The following is a 25,755-nucleotide window of genomic DNA, read 5'->3' as shown; positions in this document are numbered from 1 at the left end:
TAATAGGACTGAATAGTTCAGTCAGTTAAAAGTTAGTATTATTTCTTTTATCAAAAATATTAGGTCTTTCTGTGTTTCTGGAACTGTTAGGATTTGTATAAACTTTAAAAACAAGTGAAGTCAAGTATTGAACCTGTATTGCTCTTTCTTTTTTAATTTAAGATCATTATCTGTGACTAAGCAGACTCTATTCAATAGAAAGAAAGAACTTAAAGCCAATGTTTTTTTAACAGATGATTCAACGAGAGGCAGAAGTAAAGAATAAGGTAACTGCTGTGGCGTTGACAGACTCTATTCACAACGTGTGGCATCAAGAAGCTGGGAAAACTATTCGAGAGTGGATGCGAGAGGTGAGGCTTGTGTTTTTTTTAAGAGTTGGGGTATACACATCTGAATACGGCTCTATAAACATGTCTTTATCTTCTGATCTATTTCTTTAGTGTATGAAAGACAGCACATTACAGGACCTTGAAAATCTTGTGCCCATACCAGCCCCTAAAATAACTGAGATTAAAGCCATTCTGAACTTCAAAGCAGCCAAAATAATAAGAATCAAGTCCAGTGTTTCTTCCTGCTGCACAGCAATATAGAGACATATATAGAAACATATACCAAGGCAGCCCACATGCTGCCTGGTATCTGGAGCAAAGTACTGGGTGCACCCAGTGCTCCTGGCTTTATCTGTCAGTGATGGAAAAGCTCCATGTCTCAGTCTGATGACTTGCACAGCTGGCAAAAAATCCTTTCTCTCAGCAGTTTTATGAGATGTAATTACTTCCGCAGTGCTCTGAGGTTTTCTTATGAAAAGTCAGAGTATTTGCCACTGCTTAGCTACCAACAGCTACTTGGTCCGAGACGATCATGCATTGGTTGATGGTAAGCAAAAACCAAGTTCCACCCTTGTGTAAAGGATGATGCCATGCATTCATTATTCATATAATACTTAAGTGTGGGGCTGCTGAGATTTTAAAAATAACACTTTTTAAAGTCAGACCAACTAAACTTCCCTTCATGACTCTCTCCCTCGCCAGATGAGGCTCATGTCTGTGTTTTCTGCACTCCTGTTGCAGAATGCTAAAGCAATAGGTGCACGTGGAAAATTTAAACTAGTCACATCCTGAATTTCTTGTTAGACTTTACTTTTTTGGATGTATTTAGTGAAACTTTGTGTATAGACTGCATATTCCCAACTTAACCTTACAGCTTTATAGGCCATGATTGATGGGACTAGAGAATTACCCGAGATGCAGCCTGACAGCTCTGACTTAAATGTTAAAAATATAAAGAATGGTAACCCCTACAGGCTCTGTCAGTAAAATCCCCATTTTCTTTATGGGAAATCAAAACCTTAAAATATATGTTATGTAGTAAAACTGAAATTTTAAATCCTGTAATTTGAATCTGACAACTCCATTTTTCTTTAAGCATTTAGTCTGAATAAGACAAGTGCATTACCTTTAATTTCATTTGCAGAAAGTAGATGTTAAAGAATAAGTTAAATGATTAATGGCCTAAAAAGTGGATGGAGTGTCATAACTTACATTAGCATTGAAAATCTCCTATAAGGAAGAAGTATTTTACATATGTGAAGTGTGGCTTAGTGGTATGAAAACTAGTGTTATCACCTGGATGTCTCTTACTTTAATCAGGTTTAAGGCTACTGGTAAAATGAATAATAATTAAAATATACACCTAATCGCTGCCTGTCTGTAGGGCTAATTGCTGTCATAGAAAGAATGAACTGTTAAAAAAGTAATTCTTCATTGGAGCTATCTCTCCTGTATCATTGGTGGCCTATTTTTAGTACCTATAGAAGTCATGATTTTTGAATTTATTAGGAGCTGTGATGAATGATAAAACAAATCATCCATTTACATATCTTGACACTGCTTTCGAGAATACTTATTTCTTACCAGCAAGTGTCACATTGTATATAAAAGCTGTTTAATTGTGTGCTAATCATCTGTATTATCTCCAGATCTCTGATGTAGTGTTCTACCAGTAGTTAATATTAATTCTACTTATTTCAAATTAATTTAATACTTCATAAAAATTCTACTTCTTTTATAATTACTACCATCTTACATTTGCCATTTCACATTCAGCTGTTAATTAAAATTATACATGCAAATCGTAAAATGTATAAAGCTTTACTACTTTAAACCTTAACGCCTTTGTGAAATACTTCCATTTTAAACATTTTTTACTAAAAGAAGTTACATCACAGGGTAGTGTTTGTTGTTTTCATTTTTTTTCATCAAATTCAATAGTTTCATTGATCTGCTGTTTCTTACAGAAATCTGCCATGCTTTGTGAACTTCACTTTCTAATCTCATACAGCAACCCTTTCTTTATGTTGTTCCTGCTCTCCCTGGTCCCAGAACAGTAGGGTTGCCTTGACAAATCTATTCAAAAGCTATTCCTTGCCCTTTATTGGTGGGGACTGAAGGCTTTGAAATTCTCTCCTCACTGCAACACAGCTGACATCTTCTTCCAGACAGAATGAATTAAGGAAATACAATAAGACACTTGATCTACCAGTCAAGGATCTTTCCACAGCGAGGACTCCACGGTGCACAACTAGGGCAGCAAGCATCTACAAATACACAATACTTGCTTGTTTACCAGAATAGCAATCATCCATTTTTGCAATCATGATTGATGGAATGATTTTGTAGAAATCTGTCTGAAAATTCATTGGCGCTTTCCAAAAAGTTGTGAGTTTTGTTGGGGTTTTTTTTTTCCTTTCTTCTCCTTCATGACGTTAATCAGGTTAACAGAAAGAGAAAAATCAGATTTGTAAGAAGGTAGATAGATCATGTAGATCTTGTAGTTCAGCTGGCAATCCTATTAAAAACATAGTTGCTTTATATTTAAATCTTTAATTCGGTAGATTTGGTGTAAATTCAGGATATTTAATTAAAAGTGTATTATCTAATGCTTTAGTTCATAGACTCCTCTGAATAGATAGTACTTGGAACAAAACAATTTAAAAATTCGTGGTAAATTCATCCTACTCAGAGGTTCAGGAATGGAAGGTAAATGTAAATGTTTCCTGAACATAATTCCCCAAAGACCCGTATTTGCATTTTTAAATGTTCATGTGCAGTTCATCTCATCTGTATTTCCAATTATTTGAATATTAATCTGCTATCTTGACGGCTTTCATTCATTTATAATCTGTTGTTCTGTGATTTTGCAATCATTCTTTCCTTCAAAACACCCTGAAAAATTCTAATTTCTTAATGTTGGCAAGCAAGCAGGCTCAGTGTTTATGTGAACACCTATTTGACAACTACAGAAAGGAAACACTTAAAATGTGCAGTGGGTAATTGAGGCACCGGTTTGTCCAAGCACCTACTTAAGTCTGCTGGCACTCAAAATAACACTTAAAGACATGCTATTTAAGCACATTACAAATCTCCTGAATTATGGTCTTACTCCGTTTACTTATTTAGTATGTAACTACAATATTTCATCACCAGTTAGTGTGAATAAGTTAGTGTACCTTCTCCAGTTGCTGTTGGGAATCCCGTGTAAATTACTTAGAAGTATTTTGGTTCAATCATTGTCCTTACTTTAAAAGTCAGTATTTATTTTTGCTCCAAGTTCTTGGCTTACCCCAAAATTGCTTGCCTGCTCTTACAGAACTGCTGCAACTGGGTGTCCAGCTCCGAGCCCCTGGACACTTTGGTGGAGTCCATGCTACCAGACTGCCCCCGTGTCTCTTCAGGTATGTCGATTTGTGCCCAGGAACATATTGTTTGTTTACATTTTTAAATAAATAATTATATTATTAATAAATTAGTTAATAATACATTTGGTTCTGAATGCATTTTAACCCTTCCATGGCAAGATATGGTTGCAGGTATATGGCTGCTGTTATTTTATATAGCCCACTTTTTTTTTCTTCTTTGCTTCCTGGGGGATTTAACTTCTCTTGTCTCCTTGTAGCATATATTGTTTTTAATTTTCTTTTCTCTTTGGCTTTAAGTAGTTGGTGACATGATAAGTAGGAGCTGGAAAAAAAAAACTATGGTGCAAACTGGGAAATTTATCATAGATCTTTGAATAAATATATAACTGTTATGTAGTCAAGAAGGTTTTACAGAAGTACATCAATGAAAGGTACAGCTAAGTGCAATCAGACGCTTGTTTATGTAGCAAATTATTTACAGTGTCCAAGAATGTTAATGTGAGATTTCTGTTGTTTTGGAAATACTCAGCCATGCTTTTTTATTAATGAATCACAAATCATAATGAGCACATGAAATAATATATCAAAGCTTTTGTTAATGTGTAATAATTCCAGAAAGTAGATGCAGTTGTCAGTGTAACAGTAAAATCTCCTGTCTCTGTAGGAAAGTAATCTAAAATACATAAAGCTGTTACCGAACTTTCATGTTTTATTATCAGATTTCCTTAAAGCCATAGGTAGCATATTTCTGTAGAATATAAAATCAGGTTCAATTGAAGACACAGCCTATATAGTATTAATTTAAAAGCTGGAAGTGTGTTTGACCTTGCTCTGTGAGACGCAGTTGTTCATTTGACAAGTTAGAGATTCCTATCTGCTTGGATTTGTGAGGTTGTTAATGAGACCTAACCTTGCAGATAAAATGTAGTTTACAGCGGGATATTTTTAAAGCTTGGAAAATTTAGCAATTCTTTGTTTGAGAGCTGACAACAACCTGTGATCACATTTCTGCTGTGGGCTAGGATCTAACCATGCAGATCATCAGCTCTGTGCAGATGCAGTGCAATAGCATTGACATTGCTCTTTAGTGCTTAGGAAAATGATATATTACTAAATTTTTATATATTCAACATTGCTGTTGTGGAAGAGTGCATGTTATAGAGGTCATTTTAGTTGGGTAAATAAGGGCCTTGGATAGGAACTGGTCACTATTAACAGCATACTTGCGGCACTGAAAATCCTCTGTCTGAGCTTCTCTTCTCTTGCTTTGTATTCATCATATGTAAATAATATAAAATTTATTCTATAAAATAAACCCTGTCATTTAAAAAAACAAACCGATGCTTTAATGGGGGTATGCATAAGTCTTAATTTTTCATTTCTGTCGAGGATGGGTCAAAGTGGGCATATTGTTTATGCTCCACTTAATGAACTCCTAGCTACACTGAACTTTCTGGCAGAATTAGTTTAAATGAGGTAGCATTTCAGCCAGCAGAAGTTGTAAAAGTTAGCTATTTGTATTTCTTGCATACATACAATGCCACTAGATTAAGACCACTGATGTTCTACAAGATCTTGTCAAAGATTTTGGACAATGATTTAAATGGCAGAAAACTATTTCCAGGTTGATTCTTTGTAATATAAGAACAATAAAATGGTATAGCTTGATGTGACTACTGCTGAATTATCAATGTGCTCATATGTTTTGGTTTGTATTTCTTGCTTTAATGTCTTATATGGACAACTGTAAGACATTTACAGAGGAACAGGTGAATAATTCCTACAGTGTGTTTATATGAGTAATGGCATAAGCCAGCATTTGGATAATCTGTAATAAATTTATGAAATGCTACTAGATTTAGGAACATTAGTATTTAATGTGAGAGATTTTATTTCACTTTTCCTGAGAATTGCAGTACTAAAACAGTCCACAGTCAGATACTGGCAGCATTTCCCTTAGTATACCAATGAATGACAGTGAGAGCAATCAGAGCAATGAGAGGAGTTTTTTTTAATATAAACATTTTGCAGAAGGAATATTTACTTGGAACACCATCTTTTGTCTGTGTTTGCACTCAGAATTAGTTCAGGAATAACTGCCTCTTGGTCACATCTCATGAGCCAGCTTTTTCAGAAAAAGATCTCATATTCAGACATTCATAAATGGGATTTACAGGAGCTCCCAGTTTGTTTGTGAGTAGTGCCTATTTCAGATTATGCCACAGTCTCTTGCTTGCATTTCCCTTAACACTCACTAGAGAGAAATAAATGGCCATCAAACTGGAGAAACAACTTGCATTTCAGATACAGTTGTCGAAGCTTTTGATTAGAGCATTGTTAAGTAATTAAAATGTTTGCCATAATTCATTCATGTCTTAGTTACAAAAATGAATGAATAAACTTCAATAATTAAACATTGTAGACATGAAACAACAACAATACAGAAAAAGCAAGCCATAGCAAATCCATTCTCTGTCCTTGTGGTTCTTTCTCCACAGCCAGAGGAGGGGTACTGTGAGAGTTCCACCTTCACACTTTCTCCACATCTCAAGGATTCATTCCATGCTAGTGTCATAGTTCAATGACTTCTTGCAAAAGGTTATCATCACACAATTTCCCATTTAAAGCAGGTGTCCTGTGTGGTATACATAATCCTAAAAAGTATCCCTTGCAGTGCTGAGACAGCTCCCAGGTCAGGCATCTTCTATGAGACCTGGAGCTCCAGCTGAAGCTATCTGTCCAACACTACCCATCTTCTTACTGTTGCCGTATTATTCCAACAAGAACAAGGCATTCATCCTTATCAGAGAAGAGACTTTCCCTCTGTCATTTAGTCTTTACCAGGCAGGGTTGTCTAGCATCATTCCCTGCTACTCCTCCTTCAGGAGAGCAGACTTTGGTCTCTTCAGGGATCTGCTTAGCCGCATAACTGTGATAAAACCCCAGAGGGGAGTGGGGCCCACGAAAGGGTTAAGATTCAAGGAACACCTCCAAGCTCAGAATCAATGCATCTCAGCAAAAAGGAAGTCAGGCAAGAACAACCGGGGGCCTGCATGGATGAACAGGGAACTCCTGGACAAACTCCAGCAAAAAAGGAAGCCCACAGAGAGTAGAAGCAAGGGCTGGTAGCCTGGGAGGAATACAGAGAAACAGCCCAAGCAGCCAGAGATCATGTTAGGAAACCTAAAGCCCTGGCAGAATTAAACCTGGCCAGGGACGTCAAAGGCAACAAGAAAAGCTGCTATAGGTACATTGGTGATACAAGGAGCTCTAGGGAAAATGTGGGCCCTCTCTGGGAGGAAATCGGAGACCTGGTTACCTGGGACATGGTAACTTTTTTGTCTCAGTCTTCACCAACAAGTGCTCCAGCCGCACTGCTCAGGTAACAGAAGGCAAAGGAAGGGACTGGGAGAAAGAAGAACCACCCCCTGTGGGAGATCAGTTTTGAGGCAATCTAAGGAACCCAAAGATGCACAAGTCCATGGGACCCAATAAGATGTATCTGTGGGTCCTGAGGGAACCACTGATGAAATGGCTATTCCACTATCCAGCATATTTGAGGAGACATGGCAGTCCAGTAGAGTTCCCATGGACTGGCAAAGGGTTCATGGAAAATAAGGAGCTGATTGGTGACAGCCAACATGGCTTCACTAAAGGTAAATCGTGCCTGACAAATCTGGTGGCTTTCTACTATGGGGTTACAGCAATGTTAGATAAGGGAAGAGAAAAGGATGTCATCTACCAGGACTTGTGCAAAGTAATTGCCTCTGTCCTCCATGACATCTTTGTCTCTAAATGGGAGAAGCATGGGTTTGGTGGGTGGACCACTGTGGATAAGGAATTGGCTGGATGGTTGCACTCGAAAAGCTGTGGTCAATGACCCAATATCCAAGTGGACATCAGTGATGAGTGGTGTCCCTGAGGGGTCAGTGTTGGGACCAACCATGTTGAGCATCTTTGTCGGTGACATGGATAGTGGAATCGAACACCCTCAGCAAGTTTGCCAATAACACCAAGCTATGTGGTTTGGTTGATAGGTTGGAGGGAAGGGATGAGATCCAGAGAGACCTTGACACACTGGAGAGGTGGGACTGTGCAAAACTCATGGAGCTGAACAAGGCCAAAGGCAAGGTCCTACCCCTGGGTCAGGACAATCCCAAGCACAAACACAGGCTGGGGGAGACTGAATGGAGCAGCCCTGAGGAGAAGGACTTCGGGGTGTTGGTTGACAAGAAGATCCCCATGACCCAGCTTCATCTTGAGCCCAGAACACCCCTGTGGCTGCATCAAAAGGAGCGTGAGCAGCAGGTTGAGGGAGGGGATGCTCCCCCTCTGCTGTACACTAGGAAGACCCCACCTGCACTCCTGTGTCTAGCTCTGGGGCAACAACACAAGAGGGACATGGAGCTGTTGAAGCGAGTCCAGAGGAGGCCACAGGGATGCTGCGAGGGCTGGAGTAGCTCTGCTCTGGAGACAGGCTGAGAGAGCTGGGCTGGTTCAGCCTGGAGAGGAGAAGGCTTCTTAAGGGGAGACTTTAGAGCAGCTGCCAGTGCCTAAAGGGGCTACAGGAAACCTGGAGAGGGGCTTTGGACAAGGGCCTGTAGGGACAGGACAAGGGGGAATGGCTTTAACCTGACAGAGGGGAGACTGAGATGAGATCTTAGGCAGAAGTTCTTCCCTGTGAGGGTGCTGAGGCCCTGGCACAAGTTGCCCAGAGAAGCTGTGGCTGCCCCATCCCTGGCAGTGTTCAAGGGCAGGTTGGATGGGGCTTGGAACAGCCTGGTCTAGTGGAAGGTGTCCCTGCCTGTGGCAGGGGATTGGAACTGGATGAGCTTTAAGATCCCTTCCAACACAAACCAGTCTGGGATTCTGTGGTTTTCAGGCTAACAGTCCTCTCTTGTTTCCAGTTGTGAAGCATTGCACAATTAAGGTCCTCACCTACAACACTGTCACCTCACTGGCCTGGAGGAGCACTCTGTCAATCTCCTGCCTTCAGTCTCTGTTAAAAAGACTTATTTCCTACCTCTTCACTTTCAGTCCTCATTAAGGACCTCTGTTAGATGTCAACTTCCATTCCTAATCCACTTTCCTAATGGAGTCAAACCACAAGATCTTTATGTCTCAGAGGAGATGAATCCATTTCTTGTCTAAGATGTAAGCAAACGTAGGGTGGAGAAAGGTGAGGACTGTAAAAGCACTCTGTACATTAAAGATAAAAATGGAGGAGGGATGGTAGTCTTGCTGCTTAGAAGACTGGAGATCAACTTGTCATTTGACAAAGGCAATGGGATAGACATTTTAATGACAGGTTTTGTGTTACTGCTAACCTTGGTTGTGGTTCACTTCATGTCTCTGAGATCTTACAACATCCCTCCTAGTTCTCAGAGTTCACAAACCCTTGGGAAGCCATCCTACTGGAGCCGCTGCTGGGTGGGAATAGTTGCAAGTCAGGGTGAGAGGAAGAAGATCCATGAATCTTTGTCTGTCTGTCTCACTGTTAGGATTTAAGTTACTTTAGTATCAGGTCTGTGGCCTGAACATTACGCCAGGGAAGGCATTGTGGCAAATTTTGCCAGGTAAATATGGCCTTTCTTTCTTGAAGGCAAATAGAATCATAGAATCATAGAATAGTTAGGGTTGGAAAGGACCTTAAGATCATCAAGTTCCAACCCCCCTGCCATGAGCAGGGACACCTCACACTAAACCGTATCACCCAAGGCGTCGTCCAACCTGGTCTTGAACACTGCCAGGGATGGAACATTCACAGCCTCCCTGGGCAACCTATTCCAGTGCCTCACCACCCTAACAGGAAAGAATTTCCTCCTTATATCCAAGCTAAACTTCCCCTGTTTAAGTTTTAACCCGTTACCCCTTGTCCTATCACTATAGTCTCTAATGAAGAGTCCCTCCCCAGCATCCTTACAGGCCCCCTTCAGATACTGGTAGGCTGCTATGAGGTCTCCACACAGCCTTCTCTTCTCCAGGCTGAACAGCCCCAACTTTCTCAGCCTGTCTTCATACGGGAGGTGCTCCAGTCCCCTGATCATCCTCGTGGCCCTTCTCTGGACTTGTTCCAAGAGTTCCATGTCCTTTTTATGTTGAGGACACCAGAACTGCACACAATACTCCAGGTGAGGTCTCACGAGAGCAGAGTAGAGGGGCAGGATCACCTCCTTAGACCTGCTGGTCACGCTCCTTTTGATGTAGCCCAGGATACGGTTGGCTTTCTGGGCTGCAAGCGCACACTGCCAGCTCATGTTCATTTTCTCATCAACCAACACCCCCAAGTCCTTCTCTGCAGGGCTGCTATGAGTCTCTTCTCTGCCCAACCTGTAGCTGTGCCTGGGATAGCTCCCACCCAGGTGTAGGACCTTGCACTTGGCATGGTTAAACTTCATGAGTTTGACATCAGCCCACCTCACAAGTGTGTCAAGGTCCCTCTGGATGGCATTCCTTCCCTCCAGCATATCAACCGAACCACACAGCTTGGTGTCATTGGCAAACTTGCTGAGGGCGCACTCAATCCCACTGTCCATGTCAGTGATGAAGATGTTAAACAAGACCAGTCCCAACACCGAATCCTAAGGGACACCACTCATTACTGGTCTCCAGCTGGCTATTGAGCCACTGACCACAACTCTTTTTTGTGTGCGGCCATCCAGCCAGTTCTTTATCCACCAAGTGGTTCACCTATCAAATTGATGTCTCTCCAATTTAGAGACAAGGATGTCATGTGGGACAGTGTCGAACGCTTTGCACAAGTCCAGGTAGATGACATCAACTGCTCTACCCCTGTCCATCAGTTCTGTAGCCCCATCAGAGAAGGCCATCAAATTGGTCAGGCAGGATTTCCCCTTAGTGAAGCCATGCTGGCTGTCACCAAGCACCTTGTTGATTTTCATGTGCCTTAGCATGCCATCCAGGAGAATCTGCTCCAAGATTTTGCCAGGCACAGAGGTGAGGCTGACTGGTCTGTAGTTCCGTGGGTCATCCATTTTCCCCTTCTTGAAAATGGGCGTTATATTTCCCTTTTTCCAGTCATCGGGAACTTCACCTGACTGCCATGATTTCTCAAATATGATGGCCAGCGGCTTCGCAACTTCATTTGCCAGCTCCTTCAGGACCTGCAGATGGATCTCATCAAGACCCACGGACTTGTGCACGTTAAGATTTTTAAGATGGTCTCAAACCAGATCCTCTCCTACAGTGGGCTCAAGCTCTTCATTCTCACAGTCCCTGTATGTGCCTTCCCAGACTTGGGTGATTTGATCAGAGCCTTTGCCAGTAAAGACCGAGGCAAAGAAGTCATTCAGACCCTCAGTCTTCTCCAAATCCTGTGTAGCCAGTTCTCCTGAGAGCTTCCTGAGGGGGCCTACATTCTCCCTTGTCTGTTTTTTATTTGCTATTACCTACAGAACCCCTTATTCTTGTTATCCTTAGTATCCCTAGCCAAGTTTAATTCTAACTGGGCCTTAGCTTTCCTAACCTGGTCCCTAGCTTCTCGGACAACATCCCTGTACTCTTCCCAGGCCGCCTGTCCTTGCTTCTACTTATTATAAGCCTCTTTTTTCATTTGAATTTTCCTCAGGACCTCTTTATCCATCCCAGGAGGTCTCCTGGCCCTCCTGCTGCACTTCCTTCTGGTTGGGATGCAACACTCCTGAGCTTGTAGCAGGTGATCCTTGAATATCAACCAACAGTCTTGTCCCCCCTGCCCTCTAGGGCTATATCCCATGGAACCTTACTAAGCAGGTTCCTGAAGAGGCCAAAGTCTGCTCTTTTGAAGTCCAGGGCAGTGAGCTTGCTGCACGCTCTTCTCACTGTCCTGAGGATCTCAAATTTGAGCATCTCGTGATCGCTGCATCCTAGGCTGCCCTGGAGTGTCACATTTCCAACCAGCCCTTTCCTTTTGGTGAGCACAAGGTCAAGCATGGCACCTCTCCTTGTCGGTTCCTCTATTACTTGCAGAAGGAAGTTGTCTTCTACACAATCGAGGAACCTCCTGGATTGCTTGTGCTGGGCCCTACCGTCCTTCCAACAGATGTCAGGGTGGTTGACGTCACCCATGAGAACAAGGGCCTGTGAGGGTGAGGCTTTTCCTATCTGTCTATGGAGTGCTTCATCCGCAGGTTCTGCTTGATCAGGCGGTCTGTAACAGATCCCCACAGTAATGTCTCCCATTGCTATATTCCCTTTAACCCTGACCCACAAACTCCCTGCGGACTGCTCACCTGTCCCCAGACAGAGTTCCATACTCTCCAGCCTATCCCTCACATAAAGGGCAACTCCCCCTCCCCGCCTGCCAGGCCTGTCTTTTCTAAAAAGCCTGTAACCTTCCATTCCAACACTCCAGTCGTAGGAGCCATCCCACCATGTTTCTGTGATGCCTATTGTATCATACCCTGTAGACATGCTCACATCTCTAATTCCTCTTGTTTGTTCCTCAAATATTTTGGGGTGTCTCATGGGGAGCAACTTAGTGTTTGGATAAGACAAATTCCTTAGTTTGTGTGTTTCTGTCAATGCAAGCTTTTTATTTGGGAGACTACATTCAACTTTTCAGTATTATGTCAAAGTGGATATGCACCAACACTCATTTACATTATCAAATAAAAAGAAGCTACTGTAACATCAGTAAAATTAATTGCCTAATCAAATCCTTTTAAAGCCTTTCTAGTTGACCCCCAAAATCAGTAGTTATTCTTCTAACAGTTGCATCCAGTGTAGATAAAACATTGTAAAATAAGGAAATTAGAACATCAAAAGACAAACAAGATGACACAATGGGATGAAACGCTGACAGTAATCAGGAAAAGCTCTATTCATGGAGGAGCCTAGGCTTGAATATATGTCTCTGTAATATTGAAAAAAGTGCAAGAATTAATTCATGTAGATGAATAAAGGGATATCTGGCTGGCAGAAGAAAAACAAACTCTTAATTTGGGGGGATGGTGGTGCTGGTGGTGCTCTGAACAGTTTCCAGGGAGAGTCCTCAGATTATATTTCCTGGTACCAAACATAAGGCTTGACTCTGTATGGTATATAAAACATTTCACTTTGTCTAGGCAAGCCAAGCACAACTTTTTTTTCTTTCATTTGAGAAAAGTTCATCAATGTTATTTCTAACAGGCTATTGTGGGTATTTGGTTTTTTTTCTGGTAAGTAAATACACAGGGAGAAAAATGGCTTCACAGAATGATTGACGGGACCTTGGGAGGACATCTGCTCCAGCTCCTTCTCAAGCAGGGCCACATGGAGCCAATTGTCCAGGATTATGTCCAACCTTCCATAAGCTCCATTTGCACCTCAGTAAAGAAACCATGATCACTGCAATTAATATTCCCTTAAGGCTGTGTGTGTTTTGTTGGTAAATGCCTTAGCTTCCAAATGACCTCACAGAGCCATAACCATGTGGTCTGCTGGATGGTTGTGTAGGGTTTAAGTCTATATGTGAATGAGTATGGAATGGAGGGAGTGGTAGTTGACCAAGCTGAAGTAAGATGGTCATTTTTGCCTGTGTTAGCATCAAAAGAAGGTCCTTCACATTGCACAGAGAGAGAAAAAGTGGTTGCTCTCCTATTTTGCCCTTTCAAATCCTTTTAACTGGGAGAGGAGAAAGGGGGCTGGTGGTTGTTTCTGACAGAGCTTCTCCCAACAAGGGACAGGGTTGTCATCCACTGAGCCTCTCTGCAAAAACATAGGCAAAAGCATTCCTTCATGTGTTAAACACACAATGTGTACTTCAGGGCTTCGGTTTGTGGTGGTGTTTTTGAAGATTTTTCTGTGTGCACATAAGAGACTTGCAGTTCAAATGAAAGATGAGATTCTGCAGAGCTCACTGAAAAACAGGGAAAAGCTTGTTACCTGCTGGTTTTGGTTCCTTGGCATATCTTGATTTAATATCAAGGATATGGTGCTAAACAGTCCCCTCGAGACTGCTGCTTTGTGCTAAGTAATAGAATAGCATCAATAATCCTTCCATGGGGCTATAGCAAATTTAAGTAAAGGTACTCTGGACTGCTAGATCTGCTTAAAAGCACTGATCCAAGAAAGTGAGCACATTGCTTGCACAGTGAGCCTTTCCCAGGAAGAGCAGGTATGCAGCCCAGCCCCCACACCAATTTACCAGATAAATCCCTTGTGGTGATACCAGTGAAACCACGAATTGCCTGTTAGATTACAGAGGAGGTAGTTTTTGTTGGCTTTTTTCAACAGGTGACTTCTGCCCACTGGTTTAAGAGCTCAGCTGTGTATTCCCAGAGAAAAGCAGATGCAGCCCATGCTGAGCAGATCCTGGAGTTCAAACAGGAGGATCTCCAGTGAGGTTAAATGGGCTCCACAACACAGCAGGGTCTGTGCATGGAGGTAATTACATCAGTGAGGCTTGCAACAGCCATAGGGAAGTACTGACTTACTTCTTGCTGCTTTTTTTTTTTTCCCTTATCTTTATTTGCACCACGCCACACTTCCACTCTGACACGTTCATGTATCTTTCTCATAACAAGGAAGAAACAGCAGCAAACTGTATTAAGCACTGAGACAATACCTGGCTCATCCCTTTCGCAGCTTTTAGTCCAGTTTACCGATGCTTCTCATTTTTCACTCCTCAGCTGCTTCAGTGAAGAACATTCAGAGCTGTTTTCTAACATCAGCATTTAGTGGCAAGAGGTATGTGCCAAATAAGTCCAGCAATGTAAGAAATAAGTACAAAACCACACACTTTTTTACAGTAAGACAGATGAGGCAATTTACCCATATTGCATTCACTAGTCATTCATGGAGATTAAGATTATAGTATTCAGTGTTTACTCTAAACCTCTTTGCAGTTTATGCATTCATGTGCACATAGTTCTATCAATAAAAGCGTTGTTGCACTTAGGAGAAAAGATTAAACGTCACTGCATTTTGTCGCGGTGGCAGAACTCTGTGTTTAGCTGCTTACTAATTTAAGGCATTTGCAACATTAACAGCACAAATGGAGGAATGCAGGGATGTGGAGTGTGAAGGTTGCTTCTTAGCCCCATGTCAGCATCCTCAGATGCTACAGGTGTTGGTCCTGCACTTCCATTTCTTCTGCTGTACATTTTCTGTCAGCCAGAGGAAATTACTATGGAAACTTTGAAGCATCAACCTGTCTCAGCCACAGCTCTCACAGCTGCTGTGCTAAGTCAAACTTTAATTAGTGTGTCCTTAGTATAGAAGTAAGTAGCTTTTTCCTGACTCCCAGTTCTTCAAAGATGCTCAGCTTTTAGTCTCTTACTCAGCCTCAAGTGTTGCAGGCAGCTCTTCATCTCATGTATAATACCTAGCTGGGTGTGAGCTCCTGTATTGTGATTTGAGTAGCTTAGCTTTACACCACTTTGGAAAGAACAAAAATCAGTAAAGACCTGTTGAACGATACTGCAGATTCCCTTACAGAATGATAGTGCCTCAAAAGAAACATGAAAATGTGAATTTGAAAATGCTGACTTGAATTACCAGTTGTTGCTGCAGTCATACAGTTTTATAGGAATTGCAATTTTAGAATGTATTTTTATAACTTTTCATATGACCAGCCAGGTGTTTGATATACTGATACACTGATCTAGCCAGTCCTCTTATCTTTTAGGACAAAGCACTCATATTTGTGTACTGTTATAGAAAATAGTTATGTGTATTTGAGGCAGTACTGATATTAGAGAAACTATTTCATCAGAAACTATTATTGTACTTAAACATGTTTATTTATCATTGCATTTTTTTGGAGTACAGTGACCTAGTTAGAGTGATGTAATGCTTGTCTCAGAGTCCCTGAGGCTTTGATTGTGGTAATAATGAATAACATTAGTTATTACAGCCAGATAAACTACAAAGTGTTTGACAACAGTTAGACTGCCCTGACCGTTGCTTCTGATACTACCTAATGTTATTTCATTAGTGCTTTGTATATCTGTGTCTGTCTACATGCTGGCTGAAGTCCTATTCTAATGTACAGTTGCAAACGCTCGAGTTCAGGGACTTTTTGGTGCTTGTTCTTAGCCCATTGAAGATGCCAGATGCAAGAATAGGTGTTAGCCCATTGGTGCTTAGCCAATCTTCTGCATGGTTGTGGTTTTGAGATACTCTGGCTTGTTATGGCGTTTAAAGGCACATGGCAGTACAACAAATAGTGAACACATCCATGTTTTGAATACGCAGATGCAAACTTACTGCAGATTTCCAAGTGACAGTTTAGACTGACACTTTAAAGATACTATGTTAAGTACAATTAAGTTACTGTGAAAAAGCCGATCTAGTATTAGTTCAGTCCACGCTAGTTTTGCCTGTTGAAGGGGGAAAGCAAGAGCTGGTGGAGGGCCTGAAGCAGGAGTCACCCCAGGAGTGGTTGAAGGAACTGGAGCGGGAGGGTTAGTCTGGAGAAGAGAAGGCTCTGGGGGGACCTTATCACTCTCTACAATTACCTGAAAGGAGGATAGAGTGAGGTGTCTTTTCTCCCAAAGCAGCAAGTGGTAGGACAGGAGGAAACAGCCTCAAGCTGTACTGGGGAAGTTTAGATAGGGTATTAGGAACAATTTCTTCACTGAAAGGCTTGTCAAGCACTGGAACAGGCTATCCAGGCAAGTGGTGGAGTCACCATCCCTGGAGGTATTTAAAAGATGTATAGATTTTAAAAGATGTGGCACTGAGGTATATGGCTTAGTAGTGGACTTGGCAGTGCTAGGTTTACAGTTGGACTCCATGATTTTAAAGATCTTTCCCAACGTAAATAGTTCTGTGATACTATGAGTCTATTATCCTATGAGTCTATGATTCTGTGAGGGTGGAACTCAAATTGACTTCTTAGATTATGGTTAAAAGTTGTCTTCCATAGGGTGGAAGAGATCATAGTCCTCTCTCATTACCCCTCCAGTGAAATACCTACAGGTTCCAGTCCAGCAATAGTGAAACTCTTTACATGAGTCTCAATGAGCTTTCATAAAGTAGTTTGTGGGATTGAGCTTGAATGTTAGTCTTTATATTCCAAGTTGCATACGCATCACTGTTAGTAATTTTTAAAGCCATTTTCTGTGTTTCAGCCTGAGTTGAAACCAGAACATCTATGGAGATGAGATCTGGTACATTAGTGTAATTGTAAAAGCTTTGTATTTCTGCTAGAGTTCAGCACCTGTAAGAAGCATTCAAAATTCAAAAAGCAGAATTTTTATTTGCATTAACATATCATCCAAAAGATCATGTACATTGTAGCTTGCATTTCCTGCTAGAATCCAAATCTGGATTTGGATTTGATAGAGTTTTTCAGTTTCACTTTTCACTTTCAGTTGAAAACTTTTGATCTTTTTCCATAAATGCATATAGTTTAGGCCAGGGAGGACATTTAGATCACTTATTTTACATTTTTATAAATAGGACTTTCATTTGACCAGATGCTGTTATGCTAAAAATTAAAACTTGCATTTGGTTAAAATATGTCTTCCATAAAGTCATTCAGCCTTGGCTGGGAGCATTCAAGAGGTAGGGAATCCATTGCTTCCTTCCCTTTGTAATTTGGTTCATTTCTGATTTGGCTTTGTCTGGTTTCGGGTTCCAGCCATTAGTTCTTGCTGTGCCTTTTTCTGCTAAGTGGAACAGCAATTTAATACATTTGCTTTTTCTCCATGTGAATTAAATACTGGAATCAAGTCAACACTCATTTTTCTTTTGAGAAACGGAATAGACTGAGTTCTTTAAATCTCACTGCAAGTTAATTTCTCCAGGTTTCAAATGCCTTTATACATCTTTCTGTGGCGTCTCCAGTCTTTCAACATCTCTGCTTTGAAATAGACCTGTCTGCATCTTACTAATGTGATACACAGACCTCAAATCTTCACTGCCTGATTTCTCATGTTTCATTAGCCAACAGTCACATTTGACCTTTTTATCATCATACTACAGAGAGTCACTTCAGTAGGGGCTTATTCAGGAATACCCTTTCTAGAGATGCTCTTCATCTTGGTCCTGAAGTAGTGTTATGAAATGTTGCTGGTAGCTTTTTTATTGAAAGAAAAAGAAAATATTAACACAAAAAAAAAAAAAGGGATATCATCTTTCTAACCACCTGCACATCTTCATATTTATAGAAGCTTTACCATCATTGAATTTATATTTACTTCCTGCATTGTTGAATAGCTATAAGACACTCTGGCAGTAACATCTCTATTCAGTAGTGGTTTCTCCATAATAACAGCATTTGCAGATTACTTTGTCTGCAAGTTCTTGGAAATACTGAATCATATTGACTTTTAACCTGTTTTCATGAGTAAACAAGAATTCTAGAGTTACGCCATTTGTCCCTTTGTGAACTTATAAAACATTGATCAATTTCTGCCTCATTTGAAGTTTTAGTTGTAGTTAAGTTTCACAACATTTTGTGACAATAGTTTACAGCAGAGAAGAAGAGAAAAGTATATTCTAAGTATAGAAACTGTTTTAATGTCTCTTTTGAAAGACAAGGGGGAGTAACTAAGGTGCTAGACACAGTTCTTGGAAACAGCTAGCAAAGCAACTAGCTGACACTAGTGCAGCAAGTAAGTCAATCCAGTGGGATGACAGTATAGAGGGTCTTTCTTCCAGAAGTTTCATGGGAAACATGGGAAGAGGAAAAAGTAGTTGCTGTAAAGGAAAGGGAAACAAAAGACTTTCTAAAAATGCTTGGCAAAGTTGGCATAATTTGTCCTGATGCTCAGAATGTTCTGGAGGAATAAATCAAATTCCTCACAAAAAAAATTTGGTATACTTGGTTCACATATAAATCCTTATCATCTAAACATGCTGATTCATCAAAGAGTGAGAGTGAGTTTATTTGTTTAGGACTTATTTTCCAGTAATTTTCATTGGCTTTAATTAATTACATTTTTATACCTTAATTCTTCATTAATAGACTCCAGTATCACAGCATTGTGGGTCTGAAGGGGATTTTTAGCATGCATCAACTTCATTCACCAGCCCAAAGCAAGAACTAAAGTTCTTACATCACTTCCTGGCAGGTTCTCATCTCATTGGTTCTTACCTATGAGATGCGTGATGACACATCCTCAATGGGCAGTGTTACACACTTCCAGTTTTAGTTACACTTATCTTCCCTGATGCATGCATACAACTTCAGGAACAGTTGAGGAAGCAGAAGTCCAAAAATACGTCAGCTAGTTGGACAGAGTGGTAAGCACTGAGACTTATTACTGTACATCACATAACTTGCAATTAAAATTTGAAGGAACTGGGGTTGTTTTCTGTAAAGAAGCGTAGATTTCATGGGAAGAAGAGCAACAGAAGAAGACAGAGATGTAGAATGTTCCAGTTTAAAAAATGAGAACATAATCTTCATGTCCTCTGTATCTAGGATAGGGATTTATGGACATACATATACATTTTTCCATTATTTGTCTTAAGATGTAGGTTAGGCTTACTGTGCAAATAGTCTTGCCTGAAATTTTGGATTATGACTTTTCCTATATTCTGTAACTTCTCTGCTATTTTAAGTATTATTTAAATCAAACATCAGTAGCTAGTTAGCTGGCTTATGACTCTTGAATATAAACTCTGCAAGCCTCCCAGTTCAGAAATATTTATCCCTGAGAAGACACTGGTGAGTAGAGAAAAAGAATTTACTTCACCAAGCACTTCGCTGGGATTTTTTTCCAAATGGAAAAGAGAAACATATATTGAACAATTTCATACTTTCCTAAGTACTGTTACTTTCAATTCACCATCTCACCATGAAAATTGACATGTGCTTGGTATGGGTTGCATTCCTTCACACACAGTATCACAGTATCAAAGTATGCAAGAGATTGGAAGGGACCTCAAAAGATCATCTAGTCCAATCCCCCTGCCGAAGCAGGAACACCTAGATAACGTTACACAGGAATGTGTCCAGGCGAGTTTTGAATGTCTCCAGGGAAGGAGACTCCACAATCTCCCTGGGCAGCCTGTTCCAGTGTTCCATCACCCTCACTGAGAAGAAGTTTCTTCTCAAGTTTAAGTGGGACCTCTTGTGTTCCAGTTTGTACCCATTACCCCTTGTCCTATCATTGTTTGCCACTGAGTAGAGCCTGGCTCCATCCTCGTGACACTCCCCCTTTATATATTTATATACACTAATAAGGTCACCCCTCAGTCTCCTCTTCTCCAAACTATAGAGACCCAGCTCCCTCAGTCTTTCCTCATAAGGGAGATGCTCCACTCCCTTAATCATCTTAGTTGCCCTGCGCTGGACTCTCTCCAGCAGGTCCCTGTCCTTCTTGAACTGAGGGGCCCAGAACTGGACACAATATTCCAGATGCGGTCTCACCAGGGCAGAGTAGAGGGGAAGGAGGACCTCTCTCGACCTACTAACCACCCCCTTCTAATACACCCCACGATGCCATTGGCCTTCTTGGCCACAAGGGCACAGTGTTGGCTCATGGTCATCCTGTCGTCCACTAGGACCCCCAGGTCCCTCTCCCCTACACTGCTCTCTAACAGGTCGTTCCCCAACCTATACTGGAATCTGGGGTTGTTCCTGCCAGGATGCAGGACTCTACACTTTCCCTTGTTATAGTTCATCAAGTTATTCCCTGCCCAACTCTTCAGCCTGTCCAGGTCTCGCTGGATGGCAGCACAGCCTTCTGGCGTGTCAGCCACTCCTCCCAGCTTAGTGTCATCAGCAAACTTGCTGATAGTACACTCAATTCCCTCATCTAAATCATTGATGAATATATTAAATAATACTGGTCCCAGTACTGACTGTTGAGGCACACCACTAGTTACAGGTCTCCAACTAGACTCCGCCCCATAGACTACAACTCTCTGGCTTCTCTCCTTCAGCCAGTTCACAGTCCACCTCACTACCTGATCATCCAGACCACACTTCCTCAATTTAGCTGTGAGGATGCTGTGGGAGACAGTGTCAAATGCTTTGCTGAAGTCAAAGTAGACCACATCCACCGCTCTGCCATCATCCATCCACCATGTTATTTCCTCATAAAAGGCTAAGAGATTGGTCAAAAATGATTTCCCCTTGGTGAAGCCATGTTGACTGCCCCTCATAACCCTCTTATCCTTGATATGCCTTAAGATGGCACCAAGGATAAGGTGTTTCATCACTTTCCCAGGGATGGAAGTGAGGCTGACTGGTCTGTACTTACCCGGGTCCTCCTTGCCCTTTTTGAAGACTAGAGTGACATTTGCTTTCCTCCAGTCCTCAGGCACCTCTCCCGTTTCCCAAGACTTGGTAAAGATGATGGAGAGTGGTCTAGCAATGACTTCCGCCAGTTCCCTCAGCACCCGTGGGTGCATCCCATCTGGACCCATGGATTTATGGATGTCCAGATTGCTCAACTGGTCTCTAACCCATTCCTCATCGACTAAGGCAAACCGCTCCGTTGACCTGACTTCATCTAAGGTCTCAGGGGTACAGGGCTCTTCAGGACTGCCTGCAGCAGAGTAGACAGAGACAAAGAAGGCATTCAGTAACTCTGCCATCTCTGTATCTTCTGTCACCAGGGCACCCATCCCGTTCATCAGTGGGCCTACATTGCCTCTGGTGTTAGTTTTGTCTGCCATGTATTTGAAAAAGCTCTTTTTGCTGTCCTTGACCCTTCTCGCCAGGTTTAATTCTAAGGAGGCCTTAGTCATCCTAGCTGCCTTCCTACATCCTCTAGCAGCAGCCTTATATTCCTCCCAAGTGGCCAGCCCCTCCTTCCATGACCTGTAAACTCTCCTCTTCCACTTGAGCATACCCAACAATTCCCTATTTAGCCATGCAGGTCTCCTGGCCCTCTTCCTTGACTTCCTACGTGTCGGGATGCTCCGATCTTGAGCTCGGAAAAAGCAATCCTTGAATGCCAACCAACTATCTTGGGCCCCTTTACCTTCAAACAGCCTTGCCCATGGGATTTCCCCTAGCAATTGCTTGAAAAGGCCAAAGTTTGCCCTGCTAAAGTCCAGGGTTGCAATTCTACTTGCTATTCTACTGGTCCTACCACACAAGATCCTGAATTCCACCATCTTGTGGTCTCTGCAACCAAGGCAGCCCTCAACCCTTACTGCTTCGACCAGACCCTCCTTGTTAGTGAGGATGAGATCCAGCAGCGCTCCTCTCCTGGTCGGCTCATCCACCGTTTGCAGGAGGAAGTTATCATCCATACACTGGAGGAACCTCCTGGGCTGCAGCTGGGCTGCCGAGTGGTCCTTCCAGCAAACATCAGGGAAGTTAAAATCCCCCACGACGACCACAGCCTGTGACTGTGAGGCCGCTCTCAGCTGCCTGTAGAAGGCCTCGTCAGCTTCCTCACCCTGATCTGGTGGCCTGTAACAGACACCTACAACAGTATCGCCCCTGCCAGCCTGCCCCTTAATTCTCACCCACAGACTCTCAACTCGCTCGTCACCTGTCCCTGGACAGGACTCGGTGCATTGTAGTTGCTCCCGCACATAAAGAGCAACCCCACCACCCCGCCTGGCTGGCCTGTCTTTCCTGAAAAGGACATAGCCCTCCATGACTATATTCCAGTCATGTGAGCTGTCCCACCACGTCTCTGTAATTGCCACCAGATCATAGTCTCCTGACTTAACACAGGTTTCTAACTCCTCCTGCTTATTTCCCATGCTGCGTGTTGGTGTACAGACATTCCAGGGAGCCAGTTGAGCACACCGATTTCACCCTAGGATTATAGGAGGCCTCCCAGTCCTCATCAATTCTGGAGCACTGCCCCACTGGGGCAAGCCCAGCTACAACCCCATCCCCCTTTGAATCTAGTTTAAAGCTCTCCAAATGAGCCCTACTAATTCATGCCCCAGCATCCTTTTGCCTCTGTGATATAAACCTTTCCCACTTGTCATTGTCCAGACTGGTGCCCTATAAAACCAGCTGTTATCAAAGAATCCAATTCCTTGCTTGTATATGAAACAGAATTCTTCATTGTGCTAAGTTTGCCAGCTATAGATAATGGTGTAACTGTTTTTAGAATAGATCACCACATACTCACCACTTTTTATGCACTTGAATCACTCTAAATAGGTAATACACAGACAGTTTTGTTCTTCAGGCATACAGATTATCATAGCAGCTATCAGCAATGCCAGTTATATCAGATTCCTGCTCATGGCTGTGGTTGGATGACAAACAAGAATTGGAAAAACTCCTAGCAGTGACATAGAATTGATTTTAACATTCCTTTTCTTTCTCTTTGCCACATAAATTCTATTTATTTGCAACACATGGAGGTTAAATTTGCATCGAATTTGCCTTCTTAGCACCCTGCCCTCAAGTTGCTTATTTAACAGGTTTCTGGCTGTTCCAGCTAGCTCTCAGCCGAGACATTAGTTTCCCAACTAATGAGATAACCAAAAGGTGAGAAACATGGAGCTCCACAATCCCATTTTTAGCGGCCCTTTTTGCAGTGTATTTGCACTCTAAACTTTCTGCTGTCAAGGAACACACCTATATTTGGAAGGCCCAATTTTTTGTTGGAAGGACTTGTCATCTTTGCTAACCAGGGTCAGCAACTAATCTTGTCATGTTAATGTACAGGAACCGTTCCGTGACTTGTTTTAAATGCACTGTTGTTTTTAGATGTTTATTAAAGCAAAAGCAAACAATTGGTAATATTCAGATACTGATTGTTTATACAAATAAAGGCTAATTTAAGCAGACACTATATTCTTACATTATGACATGAAAACCATACTCTACATTCATTTATATGTATCTCAATATTGTAAATACTTACGTATTACAATAAATATTTGAATTTCGTTAGCCACATTCCATAAGTAATATTTTTAAACTATATTCCAATTTTCATGTGAAAGAAGGGAATAGGACATTTAACCCACACTAATCCGTTTATTTTAGGTAGGTTTACAAAGTATACCTACAACAGCATCAGCATCAGCATCATACACGTGTTAATAGAATAAATGGTTCAGATGATGTTTCTGTTACTGCTGTATATAGTCAGTCTGAAGGCAGATGTCATACTTTTGAACAAATACTGTAAAGTGTCCATCATTACTTCTAAGGACAAGACTTGTCCTTTTGTGAGCATAATCTTCGTGCAAATGAGGCATTGTATATGAAAGTTCTTAGTTCCTTATTTTTTATCACAATACATCATTCAAAATGATACACTATAAAAACATAGCATGCATTCGTATGGGTTTTACTTCATATAAATAAAACCCTCATATATTTGAAATCTGAAGGCCAGATTTTGACTCTTAGACATTCACATGAGGACCCATTTGAGTCCGACAGTTTACACATGCATGAGAGCAGACCTTAGGTCTGACTTTGCCTTGCCTGGCAATATGTTTCTTAACCATATGATTGGTGCTGTTATATCGGAGATTAAACTCTATACTGAACTGAGTGATAAACTAGAACGGATTCTGCTATGTGTTTAATGCTTGTGCTTGAAGTGAAAGGGAGCATCCCAGCCCTTTCAGAAGGTGTGTGTGCTGTGGCTGCTCTGACTGGAGTTTTCCAGTGCAGCTGTGCATGTAGCAGATACAGCCAAATACTCAAAATATTTATGCCGCAGGAGCAGGCATCACTTTGCAGTTTTGGGTTAATTGAATTTCAGTTGTTCAATTTATTGTTACTCGGAGTAGTTGTTTTAAAAAGTTTGTTGGTTGGGTAATCTGGGGCATTGGCTTATGCAACATGGTCCATTCAGTAAAATCTATTCCCATTAAAAATTTCGCATAAAATTCAGCACATACAAGATAATGGCTAAAGATTTCCTCAAGCACTACTATGCTGGATGCTGATAGTAATCATAGAATCACAGAATGGTTTGGGTTGGAAGGACCTTAAAGCTCATCCAATTCCAACCCCCTGCCGTGGGCAGGGACACCTTCCACTAGACCAGGTTGTTCCAAGCCCCATCCAACCTGCCCTTGAACACTGCCAGGGATGGGGCAGCCACAGCTTCTCTGGGCAACCTGTGCCAGGGCCTCAGCACCCTCACAGGGAAGAACTTCTGCCTAAGATCTCATCTCAGCCTCCCCTCTGTCAGGTTAAAGCCATTCCCCATTGTTCTGTCCCTACAGGCCCTTGTCCAAAGCCCCTCTCCAGGTTTCCTGTAGCCCCTTTGGGCACTGGCAGCTGCTCTAAAGTCTCCCCTTAAGAAGCCTTCTCCTCTCCAGGCTGAACAAGCCCAGCTCCCTCAGCCTGTCTCCAGAGCAGAGCTACTCCAGCCCTCGCAGCATCCCTGTGGCCTCCTCTGGACTCACTCCAACAGCTCCACGACCCTTTTCTGTTGGTACTTCTTACGTATATTGCTTGTGAGGGCTGCTTCAGGTGTGCTCTGGATGCTTATGATTTTTACAATTTCCTGCTACTGATTGCAGAACTTAGACCTGTGCATCAAGTACAGCTTGCAAATTCAGCACAGCCTATGAATCTTGCAAATTTCTTTTGGCAGCTGGGGACCTGGTTCAGCTGCCACTAACAATTCCCAGTGGTTTTGTTGAGTCTCGTGTCAGTCCTTTTCTCCCTGCAGACCATTATTTTAAACCAAATGCTGAGTGTGAACCCAACAGTGGGTTGGGTTTTCTTCCCTTCTTTTAATAGTCCTGGATTAAATTTACTAAACCTTTATGTCATGCTTTGTCTGATACAATTCTTTCTGTTACTCTTGAAGCACACATCTCTGTCCTTCAGGGAAGTGTCAGCTTCACATAAAGATCTGCCTGTGTGTGTGGAGGAAGGGGTGCAGTTTTAGGGAACAAGGAACTGAAAGAGTAGGAGGGGGAACCTGAGCATGTTAGCTGGCTATTTGGTCACCTTCCTTGGAGAAGTTGCATAGAGACCCCTTCCACTGAAAAGGGAACTGAAGCTAGTTGTAGCTTCTAATATCAGTAGTCTAACCACTGCACTGTGGTAGAGCTGAAGGCTCTTGTTTCCTCTTCCATCCTAAAAAGAGTGATTCCTGCTTGATTTTTGTCAGCATTGGTTGCTTGCAGGCTGCAGCATCAGGACTGAAGCCTCCAGGCTTGCTAGCCTCCAGGACTTTAATCTGCCAGTCTGTGCCAATTTTATCTTGCAAATGCCATGC

General features: G+C 42.0%; 1 protein-coding gene across 2 annotated transcripts in view; it reads left to right on the top strand.

Annotated features, from left to right (window-relative positions):
- FAM172A (family with sequence similarity 172 member A) overlaps positions 1 to 25,755 on the top strand; it is a 275,992-nt gene that overhangs the window by 192,768 nt on the left and 57,469 nt on the right. For both annotated transcript variants that reach the window (XM_057398370.1, XM_057398371.1), the window contains exons 8-9: positions 234 to 350; positions 3,649 to 3,733. In XM_057398370.1, the coding sequence (XP_057254353.1) occupies positions 234 to 350; positions 3,649 to 3,733 (202 nt within the window). The remainder of the gene's footprint in view (positions 1 to 233; positions 351 to 3,648; positions 3,734 to 25,755) is intronic.

The sequence above is a fragment of the Pezoporus wallicus genome, unplaced genomic scaffold, assembly GCF_028554395.1.
Source record: "Pezoporus wallicus isolate ANWC-B61680 ecotype Strahan unplaced genomic scaffold, APGP_CSIRO_Pwel_v1 contig_6580, whole genome shotgun sequence".
NCBI lineage: Eukaryota > Metazoa > Chordata > Aves > Psittaciformes > Psittacidae > Pezoporus > Pezoporus wallicus.
The sequence above is the reverse complement of the archived record's forward strand: the minus strand, read 5'-3'. Positions and strand labels throughout refer to the sequence as shown.